This window comes from Ammospiza nelsoni, chromosome 5 (genome assembly GCF_027579445.1).
Source record: "Ammospiza nelsoni isolate bAmmNel1 chromosome 5, bAmmNel1.pri, whole genome shotgun sequence".
Lineage (NCBI taxonomy): Eukaryota > Metazoa > Chordata > Aves > Passeriformes > Passerellidae > Ammospiza > Ammospiza nelsoni.
Window position 1 is genome coordinate 34,350,417 of NC_080637.1, and position 16,915 is coordinate 34,367,331.

The window sequence follows — 16,915 nt, forward strand, 5'->3', positions numbered from 1 at the left end:
CCGGGCCCATCATGGCCGTGCGGCCGCGCTGCCCAACGGCCGGGCGCGCCCCGGGCCCGCTCCGCGCGGCGGGGCCGTTGTGCGGGCGGGGCGGGCGGGCGGGCGGCGCGGCCGTTGTGCGGATGGGAGGGCGGGCGGGCGGACGTGCGGCGCCCGGGGGGAGCCGCGGGCCGCGCCGCCTCCGCGGCGGCGGAGCGGTAGGGAACAGGAGGGAGCGGCGGGGAGGGACGGAAGGAGGGCACGCGGCCGACGGGGCGGGGACTGCCGATCCTGTGTGCTGTTTGTCCCCGCTCCACCGCGCGAGGAGGAGGGTCCTGTCCGGCCGCCTGCTGCTGCCCCCTCCTCCGTGCGAGGGGACCGGGGCGACCGGGGCGGGGGCGGGGGAGGTGATGAGCTTGGGCCGGGGGCTGTGGCGGCGGCTCGGCTGCTGCTGCCGCGGCTGCGGCGGGAGGCGACGGCGGGCCGTTGGAGGGTCTGTCCGGCCGGCCCGGGGCCAGGGGGATGCAGCGCAGGACGTGTCTGGGTCTGGGTGTAGCTGATCGGAGAAGAGAGGCAGACGCCGCCCGGAGAGGCCGAGGAGCAGCGGAGGAGAGCCACCCTGACATGCCTTTTCCTCTCCCTCCTCTCCAGCGGCCATGTTAACCAGAAAACCCTCGGCTAGCGCCGCCGCTGGTGCTGCCTATCCAGCCGGTAAGGAGAGCGAGCCAGGGCCGCCGCGACCGCCACCGCTGGGCCGGGCTGCGGAGGCCCGGCGGAGGGGGACGGGGGCGGGGGGGCTCGGGGGCCCCGCGGCCGCCGCCGCAGAGGTGCCGTGTGTGTGGAACAATGATCCGCCCTCCCCCCGCGGCAGCCGAGCCCGGGGGGCCGTCGGGGGCTGCGCGCTGGGCTCCGGCGAGCCGCTGTGGTGCGGGATGGCGAGTTCGCCTTTGGGGAGCGGGGCGGGGTGAGCGGGGGCCCGAGAGAAATCAGGCGGGGAAACGACCCAAGGAGACCTGGGGATCGCGGTGGGTGCCGGAGCCGGCTGCGTTTGACAAGGGGCAGCGGTGTTCGCCGCCGCTTCCCGCGGCAGACTTGTGAACTCCTGGCGGGTCCCCGGCGGCGCCGGGATTTCTTCGGGCCAGACGGCTCGGGGGGAGGCGGGAGGCGCGGGCAGCCGTCCAGCCCCGAGGCGTGCGCGGAGCAGAGCCGGCTCGTTCTCCCGGTTAGGCGCCTGCCGGTGGCGGGTTAATCTCAGATGAAGGGCTTAGCCGGGCGAGCACGGCCCGCCCGCGCTATTAGCCGGATCGGTGCGTGTGTGCGCCGCGGCGGTGATTAGCTTTTAATGGCTTCTGCCTCAAGCAAGACGGGCGGCGGTGCCGGCCGAGCGCTGGGGCCGCCGCCCCGACGGGCTCGCTGCCCGAGGGGCCGCAGCTGCCCGCCGCGCTCACCCCTCTGCTCTCCGCAGGCAGGTCAGGGGACAGCAGCCGCCCGCTGCCGTCTTCCCCGGGCACCGGAGCCGGGGTCTCCCGGGCAGGAGCTGGGACCGGCCCGCCATCGCCCCTCGCATTGCCGCCGCTCAGGGCCAGCAACGCTTCCCACACGGTGAGCCCGGGCAGGGGAGGGTGCGGACGGGGAGCGGGGAAGGGGGGTCTGGCCCGCCAGGTGCGCCCAGCGGCGGGACCGAGCGCGCATGGCCCCCGGGGCGCAGCGTGGTGCTGGAGCTGCGTGCGGTGGATTTCTGCAGGCTCCGATGAAATGTGCGTGCTTGTTGTGAGGCTGGGACCCTGTAACTGCACACATTGCTTTCTCCCTCCCCGGCTCGCCCCCCCCCCCCCCCCTTCAGGCTGGTTTTATGTCTCATTTTCAGAGACAAATTCGATCTTTCACACTCGCATAGAGGAGATGTTCTGGTGAATACATATTTTGAGATGAGGTTAGTCCCTGTGATTAAAATGTCGTATGAGCTGTGGTGAAAAATAAAGGCTCCTCTCCCCTTCAGATGTCTGATCAGCTCAGGCAGATCGCAGTCTTCCCTAGAGATAGCTATCGCTGTGCTCAGGGACAATGATTGGATGGATCTGCCTTTATTGCTGCAGTAGTATTTACTTATAAAGAAATAAGAGCTGATGGCACAAAAAGGGTGATATTTTCCGGTTCTGTGATATCTCACGTTATCTCCCACTCCTAGTTAATCTACTAGGAATGAAACTTCCCAAGTATGCCACTATATATGGGTAAGAGGAGGTATCTCTGTCCTGAAGGCATGACAGAGTAGAGAGAGGGGTCTATATACTGTCATGTTAACACTAAATATCTGAAATTTTTATTGCATACATTTCCTTTTACATTCTGAAAGATTTCATACTGACCCTGAAAGACATTGATGGCATATTTTTCATAGAATTAATGAGTTCTTCGTGGATGCTCACATACTACCCATGTAAACATATGGCAGAGCTTTAAATGGTAATGTGATTATGGGCTAGTGGAAGGTGAAACTGTGCATTTAGATATTAGTGTTTCAGTGACTTTCCAGGGGTAAAACATCTTATTCAAATCCATTTATAGCAAGAATTGTCTTAAGTTAAATAAAAAAATCAGTAAATATATATATATATATAGAGAGAGAGAGTATTCTCAAAAGGAGTGAGGAGTATTCTGCAAATTCAAGGTGGACCTGCATGCTTGAGATCAACTCCATTCTATATTTATGTAGCTAGAGGACATGTCTGAATTGTTTGTTAGTATATAAGGCCAATTTTTTTTCACATTTGTATACCAGTTAAGTGCTGCTTGATTTTAGAGTTGGGGCAACAGCTTAAGGGTTTCTTTAAACAAAATCATAGAAGAAGAAACATAGTAAAAACAGCCTGGGCACCAATCATGCAAGTGCATTTACAGTAGGGCTCACATGTAACAGAGCCTAGACTTAATTTAGGATTTGTGAAACCATGGTGGTCCAGCTGTTTTTCTGTGACTACTTACTAATTTTGGAAGTACAGAATTTTGGTATTCTTATACAAAGATTGTGTATATATATATTATATATAGTGTCTCTTTGTATATATATATATATATATATATATATATATATATATATATATGTATGTATGTAAAGATATATATATATATGTATGTAAAGATGCAGTCTTTATAAAAGCATTCAAGGGGTGTTCAAATGTTACATTTCTGTGTTCCAAGTATCTTTACAAGTATGTGATTGTGTATGTGTGCCTGTGTTTATATGTAGCATATATATGTGTACTTCTGGAAGCACCCAGGAGTGATCAAGCATTATATGGCGATGGATCATGTCCCTCTAGATTCTGACTGTTTCAAAGTCTGTCTTTCCTTTGTGATAAAGAGCCTACTCTACAGTGGTTTTTTAGCCTTGGGTGCTATTACAGAAATGCCTCATACTGCCTTTGTAGGTGGTTATTTTGTGGTTTGCTAACATACCTTTTTGTGGTAAGGATCAGATTTGACACCAGAATGCTGGATTTTAACCTGAAAAAAGGGGGGCAGTATCTGTTCTGTAAACTTAGGCCTACTGACCTCAGCTGACACTGACAGATTGAAACCATTGGTTTTGCGTCCCACCACTTCCTCCAATCAGACCTGTTTAAAATGGGTCCTTTCAGTTTTGTTAAATTATTTTCCTTCTTGTGTCCATTTGCTTGTGCTGTTTTCATCTCTGTTGTATCTATGTGGCTTCTGTAATAGCTAAAACCAGAGTATTTCTGTTTGTGTTTCAGACTTTCAGAACGTATGGTGTGCTTAAGTGGGTGAACTGCTGGTGTTTATATATAAGCATGCATAGGATGTAATGCTAATTGTGAGAGAAACTGAGGTAGAAGTTACATTTTGTTTAGGCTGAAGGGTTTTTCTTTTAATGCAGACAGGGAAGAAGTCAGCTACCTGTCATATTTCTTACTTGTGTGATCCAGCCTCTGCTGAAACAGTGGTTTCCTACTGTCAAGTGAAATTTCATTGTTTGGTAGATTATAAATAGCATGGGTAGAAGGGGAGAAGATGATGTTTTACACAAGCTTCGTAAAATGGGACAGAGGTTTTGGTGGCAGTCTTTGCAAGCACAGCAGCCTTTGTTGCTAAGCAGGCAGGGTTGTGTGTTCTACTAGGGAAAGGTTTTGTTTATTTTTTTTAAGTGTGCCTTCATCCTAGGCTTATTTGTGTATGCTTCCATCCCTGGCTGTCTTTGCCTTGTGGTGGAAAACATGAACCTGTTTCCAACCCCTTGTCCTCTTAATTTTCCTTTCCAAAGTCAGTGTTTTCTCTTTGGAAGCCTTAAGTTCTTGCTGTGATGATTGGAACCTTTTTCCATTCACTCTCTCCTATTTCATTATGGTCTCGTAACATCCAGTTGACATGTTGCAGTAGAGATTATCTTGCTTGCCTGCTGCTCTGCTTGTATAAATTCCAACCTGTCTGTGAGTCTCTCTTCCAGACTCATCTCTGTCTCTGTTCTTTCTTGCTTGGCATGTATTCCTGCATTCTGCACTGTTTCTGTTTCTCTTGCAGTACACCAGTATTAATGTTTTTATCCTCCTGTCTAGTACTGTAAAACAACCCATTTACAATGCATGATTCAGTGCCCTCCCTCCTTCAAGCCCTTTCTAAGATTTCTGTACAGCAAGCCTGTTTTCTTTTGCCACCAGCGTTGAATGTTTACCCATAGACTTTTGCATCAGTCATTGTATTAGTCTTGATTTTTTAAATTTAATTTTTTTAATTGACTTGCATTATAATGGAACAGAGATTCCTGGACTCTGTTAATGCAAAGACTTGGTAGGTCACATGCTGCTAATTTTTGCTGTTGTCATCTGCTTTAAAGCAGGTAAAACCAAAGCAAATACCTTCTTATTGTGATGTTTTAATCTAATAAATTGCCACAGAAATACTGTCACATTTGAGTGGTAATAACTATGCAGTCATGATCTGCATTTTACTACATCTCATTTTCTTTGGATGTTTCTTCCTCTATTTAAAATTTGTATCTGGGGGGGAATATGAGGCTGTCTTAACTTTCAAGGGCTGTGGAGGTCAGCTGTGAAATTTGGGTTCCAGCAGCTGGTGACTGTGGTGCTGTAGGAACTGCAGTACTTTTAGGCACATCTGTCATATTTGTATAGTTCACCTAACCCGAGGAGTTCATTTTAGTGTACATTGGCTGTCCTTTTGAGTTTCATCATGTGTAATAAATGCAGGATGTCCCTGAAGTATTCAAACTCACTGCACCCCTAAGAGAATTAAAAAAATTAAGAATCAGTATGACTCTTGAGGCATAGTTCAGTCTGTGAAAATATTTGCTATATGAAGTTGTTTAACTTTTCAAAAAATAAGCTTTTCAAAAAAAAAGACCAGATACAGCAACAGCAAAAATCCGAGTGGTCTATTCTTTCTACCACTTTTGTTGAGCCCCAAGCTCAACAAAGGCTTAGATTTTTTGGTGTATAAAACCTATACTCATGATAAAACCATTAGGGATAATCCAGTATAATTAGCAAGTATTTTTAGTTCTGAACAGAGGAATGTTTTTTAATTAGTTTATCGAGGAAAAAAAAGGCCTTTTGTACCTTTGCTCAGGCTTTTGTTTTGTAGTCAACAAAATAGGCAGTGAAGCATGCTGCACCTGATACCATATGCTTCTTGTGTGTTTGACGCAGTAGGGCTGAAACTGGCACGCCCAGAAATGCTGTGAAAAAAGGGGTATATAGTGTAACAATTATTCTTTAATTAAGTTGCTACTTTAGAACACTGTTTCTCCCTTTGTCCTCATCTGTGCAAAGTAATAGCAGATAATGACATCTTATTCCTATGCAGTGTTTCAGCAGGCTATCATGATTGCTCTGTTATTAGGATTAATTTTACAAACCTTTTTAGATTTTGATTGACAGCAAAATCTTTTTTCTGTGATTTTGCTCAAAATAAAATTATAAGATATAGCTGAATCATGTGTCTGTCTTGGATAGTTTTATAGGGTGCTAATAATCACAGAAGTGACTGTGCCAGAGATGAAATATGATACAATTACATAACATTTTGATGCATTTGGAGGATGAAGTCGAGAAGAGGTACATGCTCCTGTGGGGTTCAGTCCTATTACTCTTGTAAAAGGTCTTGAAACAGATCAATGCATTGGGTGAGTGTACTGCAGAGGAATTGTAAATGGGTCTGCCACCTTGTTAGTAGGCTGGATTCATTTTTATGCTACTTCCCTGTTGTTACAGGTCTGTTGCCTTAGTAAGTTAATGCTCTACTTCTGTTCCTAAATCCATTTGTGAAGGCAAAAGAAACCCAAATAATACCACCCTCAAATTAAAGTTTTGTTTCTTTTTTATTTATTTATTGATCATAGTTTAGGGTGTAGTTTTGTTTTGCTTGGTGTATCTACTTCAAAGATTAGGTGAGTGTTTTTGGCATAGTCATCAACTTCCATAAAATGAACATAACAAAGTAAAAGATCTTAATGGTGATTTTGAAGTTATGAGAAACTACTAAGAAAGAAAAGAAAAGAAACACCGCATTGTAATATTTGCTGTTACGTAATTGATGGTGTCAGAAGATTCAGGAAGATGGGTTCAAGCTCACCAGTTATTTCAATATATTTTATGGACTTACAACAGTAGCTTTTTGATTATATGTGCTACAAAAATATGTAAATCTTAGAAGGTGTGGATGGGTTTGAGCACAAACAACACAATATATAATCAGTAAGCTTTATAAGTGCATGCAGGTGGTCAGTTGTGTAGGTTGCTGGTTCTGGAATTTACGGGTCCATCTGCAGAAGCAAAATGAAGGTGTTGCAAACCTCTCAGGTGTGCGGTTTCGGTTGATAGGCTGATGGAGCTTTTGCGTACTAAGAAGAGTTTGGTATGGGACTGAGAAGGCTGTCGTCTTTTGTAGCTTGCCAAGCCCATTAGTTGTGGTTCAGGAACTTACCATGTTGCTCGAGAAGCTTGTGAGCAGTGCAAGCCTGAGCCTGACAGCAACCTCAGACACCCAAGTAGCCAGAAGTAGATAGGCAGAGCAAAGGACTGGTGTAAATCCAGCTCTCATCCGGGTTGGAAATAGATGAGTAAAGTTCATTTTTGTTATGTACTTTGTGGTTGTGCTGTGTCTGATAGCTCTAAAACCCTTTTTGTTGGGCTTTTCTGAAAGAAGAGTGAGCTCTCTTCTCCTGTGCAGCTTTTGGAATAGAGCCTGTGATAATGTGGTAATTTTCTACAAAGAAAAGCAGCGCTACTGTCTGCATCTGCATTTCCATTCGCAAGCAGCTGACTGAAACTGGCAAAACCAGTTACTTAGGATTTGGGTTGAAGTTGGAATAATGCTAGTGATTTCATTCTGCTGCTTGGAAAACCATGAATCTGCCTGAAGGTGCAGGAAGCTACATGGTTTACACTTCAGAATGTGTTCACAAACACACTTTTTAGTCCCTGTTGAGACAGAATAAATATATGGGTTTTTTTCCCAAGCCCTGAAGAACTTCTCAATACATACATTGAAGCAAGCAGTGCTTAGGAAGGGTGGAAAATAGTTAACTGTGAAAACAGGTGACTTGAGGGGAAAAAATTCAAGACTTGAGCTGTGGTAATGAGTATTTGGGTTAAAAAGTTCTTAAAAATTACTTTTGCAGTGTTATTCTTTCTTCATTGTCTACATTCATATTGCCTACTCCCAGTTTGTCTAGATATGTTCTGCTTTTGTTCAATTAGTGTTGGAGAATAAATTTTTGTACCTAGATATTCCTAGCTTGAGTCTTTGGAATTGTATGTTTACTCTGCTGCTTCATTATGCCTTTCTTGCGCAGCTCTCCAGTGCTGAACCTATGACACATCTTACTAACTAGATCTGGTTCTTCTGAAATAGGTGATTTAGCAGCTCTTGGGGCAATTTTTTTTTTCTCTGCAGTAACTGCTGTTTATATACAGGATCAGGGCAACCTTCAGGAAACTGCTACTGCAGTGTGCCTCAAACTTGACCTGAAGGAATTGCCTGTAGGCAAAAGAGAAGTCCTCTTAATGGTTTCATTTCTGGTGCTTTTGAGACATCAAACTAGGAAGGGAGCTTTTGTTGATTTCCTGTATATCTTCATTGTGCTTAAATATTACAAACATCTTTGCTCTGAGTTGTGATTGTGTGGTAGTGCTTTCTATGAGATTGATCAAATTTGACAGTGTGAGCCTAAATTTCTCTTCAAACAAACATACACAGTCAAACTGCAATGATGAATGAACATCAGTCAAAATGGAATCAGAAGAGCAGTCAACTTGGCAGAAGCGGTCCCTGAGAGCCCTTCTTACATTATATGAGTTTCAGAGCTGCAAATTTCAATATACTGTCCAAAGGTGAAGCTGGTGTCCAGCTGGCATGTCTTTGGGAGCAAGTTAGTGAATTTACAAAAATATGCTTCTGCTGTATCAGACTGATGCCTTAACAGAAGCACAAAGTATGCTTGAGTCTGCCTTGCATGTCTGGGTTTTCTCATTAGGAAGCACTTTGCTGCTGCAGCACAGATTTCATTGCCTCATATCACAGCACACAACTGTCATTTTCTGATTTCATTTCAGCAACCTTAAGTGAACAAGGGATGTGTTATCCTTAGCTGCCTAGAAAAAATATAGAAAAAATACAGTTCAGATGAAAAGTGTTCTCAGCTCTGGCTTGATCATCTGTCTGACAGTATCAGTGAACTTTTCGTTAGTAATTTGACATAAATATTAAGACTGGTGAATCAGCTGGAGAGACAGCAGGGGAATTCTTCCCACATTTGTGTAAGACCAGGCAGAAGACAAACTAATTATCCTCTACTTGAGAGCAAATAAGGAATTTTAAGGACAGCTATTTAACTGGCAGATATGCCTGTAAATTTCTTATTTATTCTTTAAAATAACAGGTTTGGAGCAATACCTGTTTTCACACCCCAGTACTTTGCTGTTTGTTTGCTTGAAAATGCTGAAGGCTACTGTTTATTCCCATGGACACACTGTCGAGAACAAACCTAATTTCTAAAATCTAGTAATACTTTTTTTCCATTCCTATAAAATAAAGTTACTTATGTTCCTCAAGGAAAAGATTTGCTTTCTACTCAAGTCTGCGTAAGGCCCCAAATCTCATTTTGGTTAAAAGTTATCGTTAGGCTGGTTTGGGAAAGTGCTAAAGCATATGCTTATTTTTCATTGATTGGAATGTTTTGCTGACTTGTGACTGTCTCAATTGCAAGCAGTAAGTTACATTCCTGAACTTCAGAAATGTGTGGGTTCTTTTCCTCTTTGTGTGTGTCACAACACATTCCTTATTGCTTAAAAATGTATCTGTAACCTTTGATACACAACAAATTTAGGAAGTTAAAATCTTGATTTCTGAGAACAGGTGATGAGAGCATAAGCCATTTAAGTTCTTACAGACATTGTATGTTATCTTCAGCATCTGTAAAACTGTTACTGTTATGAAGTCAAGCATGCATCTTGATGTTACAGGTCTGCTGCCTTAAAGATTGCTTGGAAATATCGTTAGCTTCTCATGGTAGCGCGCTTGTGATTGCCTTGTTGCAGACATTTTGGAGAGACATGAAAATAGCATTTGAGAAACAAGAATCAGGAAATTTAATAGCATCCAGCAGTGTCAGAGTATACATGCTGTATTTTTTAGATTCTCTGTAAACAATTGACATATAAGAAGACACTTCATGTTGAGGTGATTTAGGCCGAATGTAGGGTTGCAGAGTGAATGTTGAAGCATGGAGTTCATGTCTTTCTTGTTAACTGGGTATGTATTTATTTTCAATTTTAGGTTGGAGGCGGTAAGCACACAATGAATGAGCACCTACATGTTAGTAGCCATGGACAAATCCAGGTTCAGCAGCTCTTTGAAGATAATAGTAACAAGAGAACGGTTCTGACAACGCAGCCAAATGGACTTACAACGCTAGGCAAATCTGGATTGCCAGTGGTTCAGGACAGACAGACAGAGAGTGCCCACAGGCGACAAGGGAGCTCCAGCTCTTTAAAATCCTCAGATGGAACAGGGAAGGTGAAAACTGCTGTTATCACACCAGAGCAAGCAATGAAGCAATACATGCAAAAGTTAACAGCTTTTGAGCATCATGAGATTTTTAGCTACCCTGAAATATACTTCTTGGGTCCAAATGCAAAGAAGCGGCAAGGCGTTGTTGGTGGTTCAAACAACTGTGGGTATGACGATGAGCAAGGGTCTTACATTCAAGTACCCCATGATCACATTGCATACAGGTATGAAGTCCTGAAAGTTATAGGGAAAGGAAGCTTTGGGCAGGTGGTGAAGGCCTATGATCACAAGATGCATCAGCACGTGGCACTAAAAATGGTGAGAAATGAAAAACGTTTCCACCGCCAAGCTGCGGAAGAAATTAAGATCCTGGAACACCTTCGGAAGCAAGATAAGGATAACAACATGAATGTTATTCACATGTTGGAAAACTTCACATTCCGCAGCCATATCTGCATGACATTTGAGTTGCTGAGCATGAACCTGTATGAATTAATAAAGAAAAACAAGTTTCAGGGCTTTAGCCTGCCTTTGGTTCGGAAGTTTGCCCACTCAATTTTACAGTGCTTGGATGCTTTGCACAAAAACAGAATCATTCACTGTGACCTTAAACCTGAGAACATTCTGTTGAAACAACAGGGTAGAAGTGGTATTAAAGTGATTGATTTTGGCTCAAGCTGTTACGAGCATCAGCGTGTCTACACTTACATTCAGTCACGGTTTTATCGTGCACCCGAAGTCATCCTCGGTGCTCGTTATGGCATGCCCATAGATATGTGGAGCTTGGGCTGTATCCTAGCAGAGCTTCTGACCGGTTATCCGCTTTTACCTGGAGAAGATGAAGGAGATCAGCTGGCTTGTATGATTGAACTATTGGGCATGCCTGCTCCAAAACTCTTAGAGTCATCCAAGCGAGCGAAAAACTTTGTGAGCTCTAAGGGTTATCCCCGCTATTGCAGCATCACAACCTTGTCTGATGGCTCTGTAGTACTTAATGGTGGACGCTCTCGGAGGGGAAAACTGCGTGGCCCACCAGAGAGCAGAGAGTGGGGTAACGCATTAAAGGGGTGTGATGATCCCCTCTTCCTTGACTTCTTAAAACAGTGTTTAGAATGGGATCCTGCTGCCCGTTTGACACCCAGCCAGGCTTTGCGGCATCCCTGGTTAAGGAGACGGTTGCCAAAACCTCCAACTGGGGAAAAGGCCTCAGCAAAGAGAATTTCAGAGAGTACTGGTGCTATAACTTCAATTTCCAAGTTACCTCCGACTTCAAGCTCAGCTTCAAAACTGAGGACTAATTTGGCACAGATGACAGATGCCAATGGGAATATTCAGCAAAGAACAGTGTTGCCAAAACTCGTTAGCTGAGTTTGAAAAACCCAATGCTGTTAATATGAGAGATACAATGTGGCTGAGCCTTATTTGTATGAAAAATTAGCTCAGTTATGCATTTTTATTTGCTCAATAAATCTATTCATTTGTATCTTTCAGCACTCATTTTAAATGTAATTTTAAATGTTAATTTTGTTTTTATAAAAATACGGGGACAATGCTTTAAGTTTTTATACTTATTTTTTAAAATGTTTGTCTTCTACAGTACAATTAGCCTTACTGTAACTAGTGTGACACAGTAATAAACATCAGTGGCAGGCCACTGGTTACAACATGACTGTCATGCATTGCAGCGTGGTATCAAAGGTATTAACCTTTCTCTTCCATGGTTCATATTAGTTTTAACCTGGGGTAAATTTGAAGGACTACCTTTTGGATTTTAGGGGTTTGGTCTGGATTCTGTGCACACTCACATCTATAACTGACTGGACTCAAGGGAGAATACTCAAAGAATACAGTTAAGCACTTGTAAACTTGTAGTTTAAAGTGGAGCCATAGCATGTTCTATTGTCATTCTTTATGTGGTAGCCCAGAGAAAGTCATGGTATCACTAAAAATACTGTCACCTCCTATGGAATACTTTCTCTATTTAAAAGTTATGGGCTTTGATTAAAATGATAATTTAAACATAATGCAAAAAATAACACCGGGGCTAAAATGACTTACTTTGCATGCCACGTGGTAGAGTGAGAGGAATGGGTGGTCTTGGAAAGCGTGAAAATGGCAATATGTCTGTTTCTCTGAATTTGAAAGTGGCTGATTAGTTGGTAAAGCAGAATTGTTCTGAATTTCATTTCAGGTTTGTAATGTTGAGCATTCACACAGGTTCTCCTTTTTTCTTTTTTGGTTTTTTTTTTCCACATCTCTTCTCTTCTGTTTTTTCTAATGTGCAGCTTGATCTCCCAAAATCACATAGGCAGAAGTGCTCATTCTGTCAGTTTTATACTGTAACTTCCAGACTGTTAAACTACATGGATTTCAAGGTTGCTTTTATTTCCTCTGACAATGTTTGAGTGACTGTGACTTCTGTGGTACATTTACACTTCAGATCAAATCTGCATGTAGGGGCAAACACGGTGTTACTACATTGCTTCCTGTACAGGAGTACTTCACCTTAGACAGCTTAACTGTAGAAGGAAAGATCCTCAGTGGGAAGGTTTTCATTTGGAAGACACCATCCTAGATATTTTCTAATAAGGGAAAATTATCAAAGGAAAGCTCAGCACTTGGGATTTGATTTAATCTTTGGCATTTGTAGATGAAAATGAACTTTGAAAGAACATTTAGAGATATGTGTAGATTTGTTCACGTGTGTGTGCTAATGCTTGGTTTTTCTTTTTTACTTTTAACTGCATTCATGGAAGAAAGATGGTCTACTAAAGAATAGTATCTAGACCTACGAGAGAGGTATTCACATGTTGTAGCATGTTTTCAACAGGAACAGTTTGAAATCTGAGATCAGTATTTTAATGCATACAATGGCTGTGGTCTACATTGGATGTATAAAACATAAGAAAAGGGAATTTTAAACTAAGTAGAACAATCCTTAAGCGTTTATGGATGTTAGAATAAGACATACTAGAATGGATTGCATTAAACCTCAGTAACTTTACTTACAAACAACATTTATATGCACAGATTTTACTGAGTTACTTGTACAAATTATGAAAATTACTTAAAGCATGGTCCCCTGAGAGGCCAAGAAAGTTTCCGGTTAAGTTCTCCTTCATATTGGTTAATTTACCACTTACAGCTTAATTTTTCTTTGTTGGTTTGTTTTATTTTTTAATTTAATGTAAGACTGGGGGAGGGATATAAAGAAAAAAATGACAGAATTCTCAGGAAACGTATCGCTGAACTTCTTGCCAAAAAGTCAACACCTAAAGAAGCTCCAAAATAATTTCTGAGTAGAGGATGTTATTTGTTGATTGATAAATGTAAAAATTAGACTGTCAATCAACCATTTTTCTTTCTTTTTAAAATAAAAAGATAATTTCTTGCCTCTAGTCAAATTAAATTATTTCGTGTTAACTGTTCACAACTTTATACAATATGTGTAAGTGCAATATGTAAACATGTGTGAAATCATGTTAAAAATGAAATATAATACTTCTAAGAAAAGTGGGGTTTAGAATATTAATATCCAGTAAATTATGGTCAGTAAATTCTAAGTCTGGAAAAGAGATATATTAATTTTAATGTAGAATTAACTAACTCTCATGACTGTGGGAATACAATTCTTTGTATTTTTCTACAGTAACAGGGAATCTTTACTTCCTCCACCACCTGCTTGACTTTACCACTCCTTTCTACCTTAACTCTTCCTGCAAAAGTTGGGAAATAGGGATGCTGATGTTAAGGGTGAAAGAAGAATCATCTCCCATGACATTTTTTAAAGCAGACATTGATACATGTTCCTGCCTTTTGTGGCAACTTAAGGTGAAAACATTTGTGGTGTTCATGGGTCATTAATGGGCTACAACCACTAAATTTTCTTTTTCATGTAACCAGTTCTTAATGCCAATAATGCATTTATGATCCACCTTCTTCATAAATGCTACCGGAAACTTAAAGGCCAAACTATAGTGTGAAGAGCTATTTTTTTAACCCAGATACAGTGGAACTTCCTCTATACTAAAGGAGCAGCTACATCAAGGTTTTGAAGAGATGTAGCTGCATTTTATTGTAGCTTATTTATACCTGTAACAAAGGGCGGGGGGGAGGGGGGAAGGATGTTGCCTCTTGCTTTGATGTGATTTTATTCTAAGGGCTCTGATAATTAGGCTGATAGAAGTTGGCTTGGAAACAGTGCTTAGTCTCACATGTTACCATTGTCTGGGGACGTCTGAGCTATTTTCAGATTTAGTAACAGCACAGTGTTGTCTTTGGTTGCAGTCTCACTTGGCTCAGTTTCTTGCACCACTGGTGTGTTCATTACCACTTAAATGTTGGAACAAGAGAGTGATGCAAGATGTGTAGATTAAGGATAGAGGATGGATTGTGCCCTTGGTGTTAACAATGTGCCTTTTGTTGTAAATGCATCTTGGCCTCTTTAACCCTTGGAATACTGCTTAGTAGGGATGAAATCTATTTTTAAGTGCTATACCTGTCTTAAAACATCCTGTAGATGATCGAGGCCTTAATAGAAACAATAAGGCAATCACACTGCTAGGGTGGAGAGGACACTCTGTTCTTGTAGTACCGTCTCATTAAGGGGTTAAAGATGGCCCTTTGTCATTGGTTGTACTTTAACATCAAATTGATTTTTTTAAAATAATTTTTTGTTATAGTGACACTAGACAGAAATCAACTGTATTTGTAAAAATTTACCTCAAACTCTTTAGTTTTATAGTGTGATTTAATCCCAGGGCATTTGGTATGAACCAAAGTGCATTCCTTTTATATGTGCCTGGCTCTTATAAAAGTGACCAGGGATTTTTACAATTTGGGTGCAAGGCACTTAAGCCACTTTTAACTTGGTGGGTGGTTTGGAGTTATAAATAACTTCATGGGAATGTTGAAAACACTTAAAAGACATAAGTAGCATCGGGCAATATTAAAATCTTTTAGCGAGGGTGTGCATTATTTAATGCTCTCCATTTGTTAATTTTTTTCCATCAGTAATATTTGTGATAATGCAGAAAGAACTCTTTTTACAGTTTGCAAAGATTAGAATATTGCCCAGTGTAATACTATGGTAGCATTTGAATAAAATAACATTTGCGAATTATTGTTTCTAGGGGCTTGTACATCTCTGCTACAAATTGTAATTATTCAGTTCAACTGCTACAATTGCGTCTAAGCAGTAGCTTGGGTTTTTATTGGGCAATGACTTAGACACGTGACTGTAATATGCTGCAACTGTGTGTACTGAAAACATGTGAAAAATGATTGAATGTGGACTGTGTATATATTTATGTATAATTTTCTGTGAGATGCTGCTGTTGCCACTTAACATTAAAGATGTTGTAGTGGGTTTTAATCCTAGTGGCCAGTTTTATGATACTGTATGTATTGTACAGCTGATGACAGGAGTTAAGACTGTTCTAGTGAATATTTGTTACATTTTATTGTTGTGGCCAGAGATCATTTCAGAATAAAATTTTATGTCCTACTTTGATTCTGTCCACTGTACTTTGGGGTTTTTTGTAGTCATAAAGAAAGCCCTTGGAATGCTGACATTTCTTAAATGTGGAAAGGCCTTCTCCTAGCCTGCTCAGTCAGTGGCAGCAGTGCCTCTGTCCCCGAGCTTTCTTGCTGGTGTCTGTATATAGCAATCACCCATTGCTGGAGGATGACTCTCCTACTGCTTTATGTGTCTTGACAGCCTTGAATATTGCCCAAAGGCTGCTTTTGCCCTGTGGTTTCTAAAGTTCTCAGGACTTAGAAAGTAATATGTTTTGTATTTTTATTTGCCCCCTACAGAGAAAATATCTTTGGCAGGAATTTTGTGGATGTGGCTGTTTTAACTTTTTTAGCTGCTTTTGACAGATTTTTTAAAATAACAGTAGGTCTGATTTTATAAGAAATACTTGATTGAGACAGGTACAGTGTGTATTCTTTTTCTTAAATTTGCTTTTAAAAGACCCAGATTTCTGCACTTATGTTTGTGTCAGACTGAATTTTCAGAGCTTGTCAGACTTTGTGAAGTCCCAGGATAATGAGGACATACTAAACAGGCTAGACTGAGCTAAGTTCTGTTCATGAATACATCCAGACGAATTTCACTATTTAGTGCAGAGCTGCCTCGTAGGTTATTGGTGACATTCTCTACTTGGTGATGTCCATGTGCACCTGTACCCAGAGCAGTTTCTCTGAAAAGCTTTCTGGTTTGGGTGAGCCCAGGCTGAAATCAAGGGATTTAAATTGGACTTTTTTAGTGTTTCCTATTCAGCATAGTTGGGAGATTTTAGAGCACAAACCCCATCAATATTAAGTATAGATAGATACAGTTTACAGCCCCAAAGAGCAATAAGCCAAAATTACATCTTTGTTGCCTATTTGTTTGTGATTGTGTTCTGAGGACAAAGGCCTTTCTTTGGTTTTAGTTACTTAAACTATTTTATTGAAAGAAGTTTAACAAACTCACTTCAGCTCTCTAATCCTCTTGCCAACTTTTGCACTATTTTGTCACCTTTGTTTTCTCATTTGAAGAAGGGTCAGGGCCTTCTCACTTCATTTCAGTTGTCTGGAAGTTGGCTTTTGGCCTGTGCTATTCTCTGAGACTCCCAGGAGCTGGTGGGGAATTTGTGTTGCCTTCTGCGAGCACTTCCTTCGTAGTCTTTAAGAGCTCAGATCCCTCCCTAAAATGCAACCCTTGTAAGCCCACCCTGAATGACAGTCTGTAGTTGCTGTTATCTCCACAGTGCTTCCTTTTGTGAAAAATCTGTCTACCTTTGGATATCAGCTGTGCATCTCTTGTTTTTACAGAAAACTCAGTAAAGAATGCAAGAAGTGTAATGATCATCAGGTACTGTCTTGTTCACTTACAGATGCT

At 41.9% G+C, this 16,915-nt stretch overlaps 1 protein-coding gene across 1 annotated transcript; it reads left to right on the forward strand.

The window, feature by feature from the left end:
• Positions 1-489: 489 nt before the first annotated feature.
• Positions 490-13,411, forward strand: DYRK2 (dual specificity tyrosine phosphorylation regulated kinase 2). The gene is made up of 3 exons (XM_059472536.1): positions 490-690; positions 1,445-1,581; positions 9,793-13,411. The coding sequence occupies exons 1-3, from the start codon at positions 636-638 to the stop codon at positions 11,392-11,394; spliced, it is 1,794 nt and encodes a 597-aa protein (XP_059328519.1). The 5' UTR covers positions 490-635; the 3' UTR covers positions 11,395-13,411.
• The last annotated feature ends 3,504 nt before the right edge of the window (positions 13,412-16,915 follow it).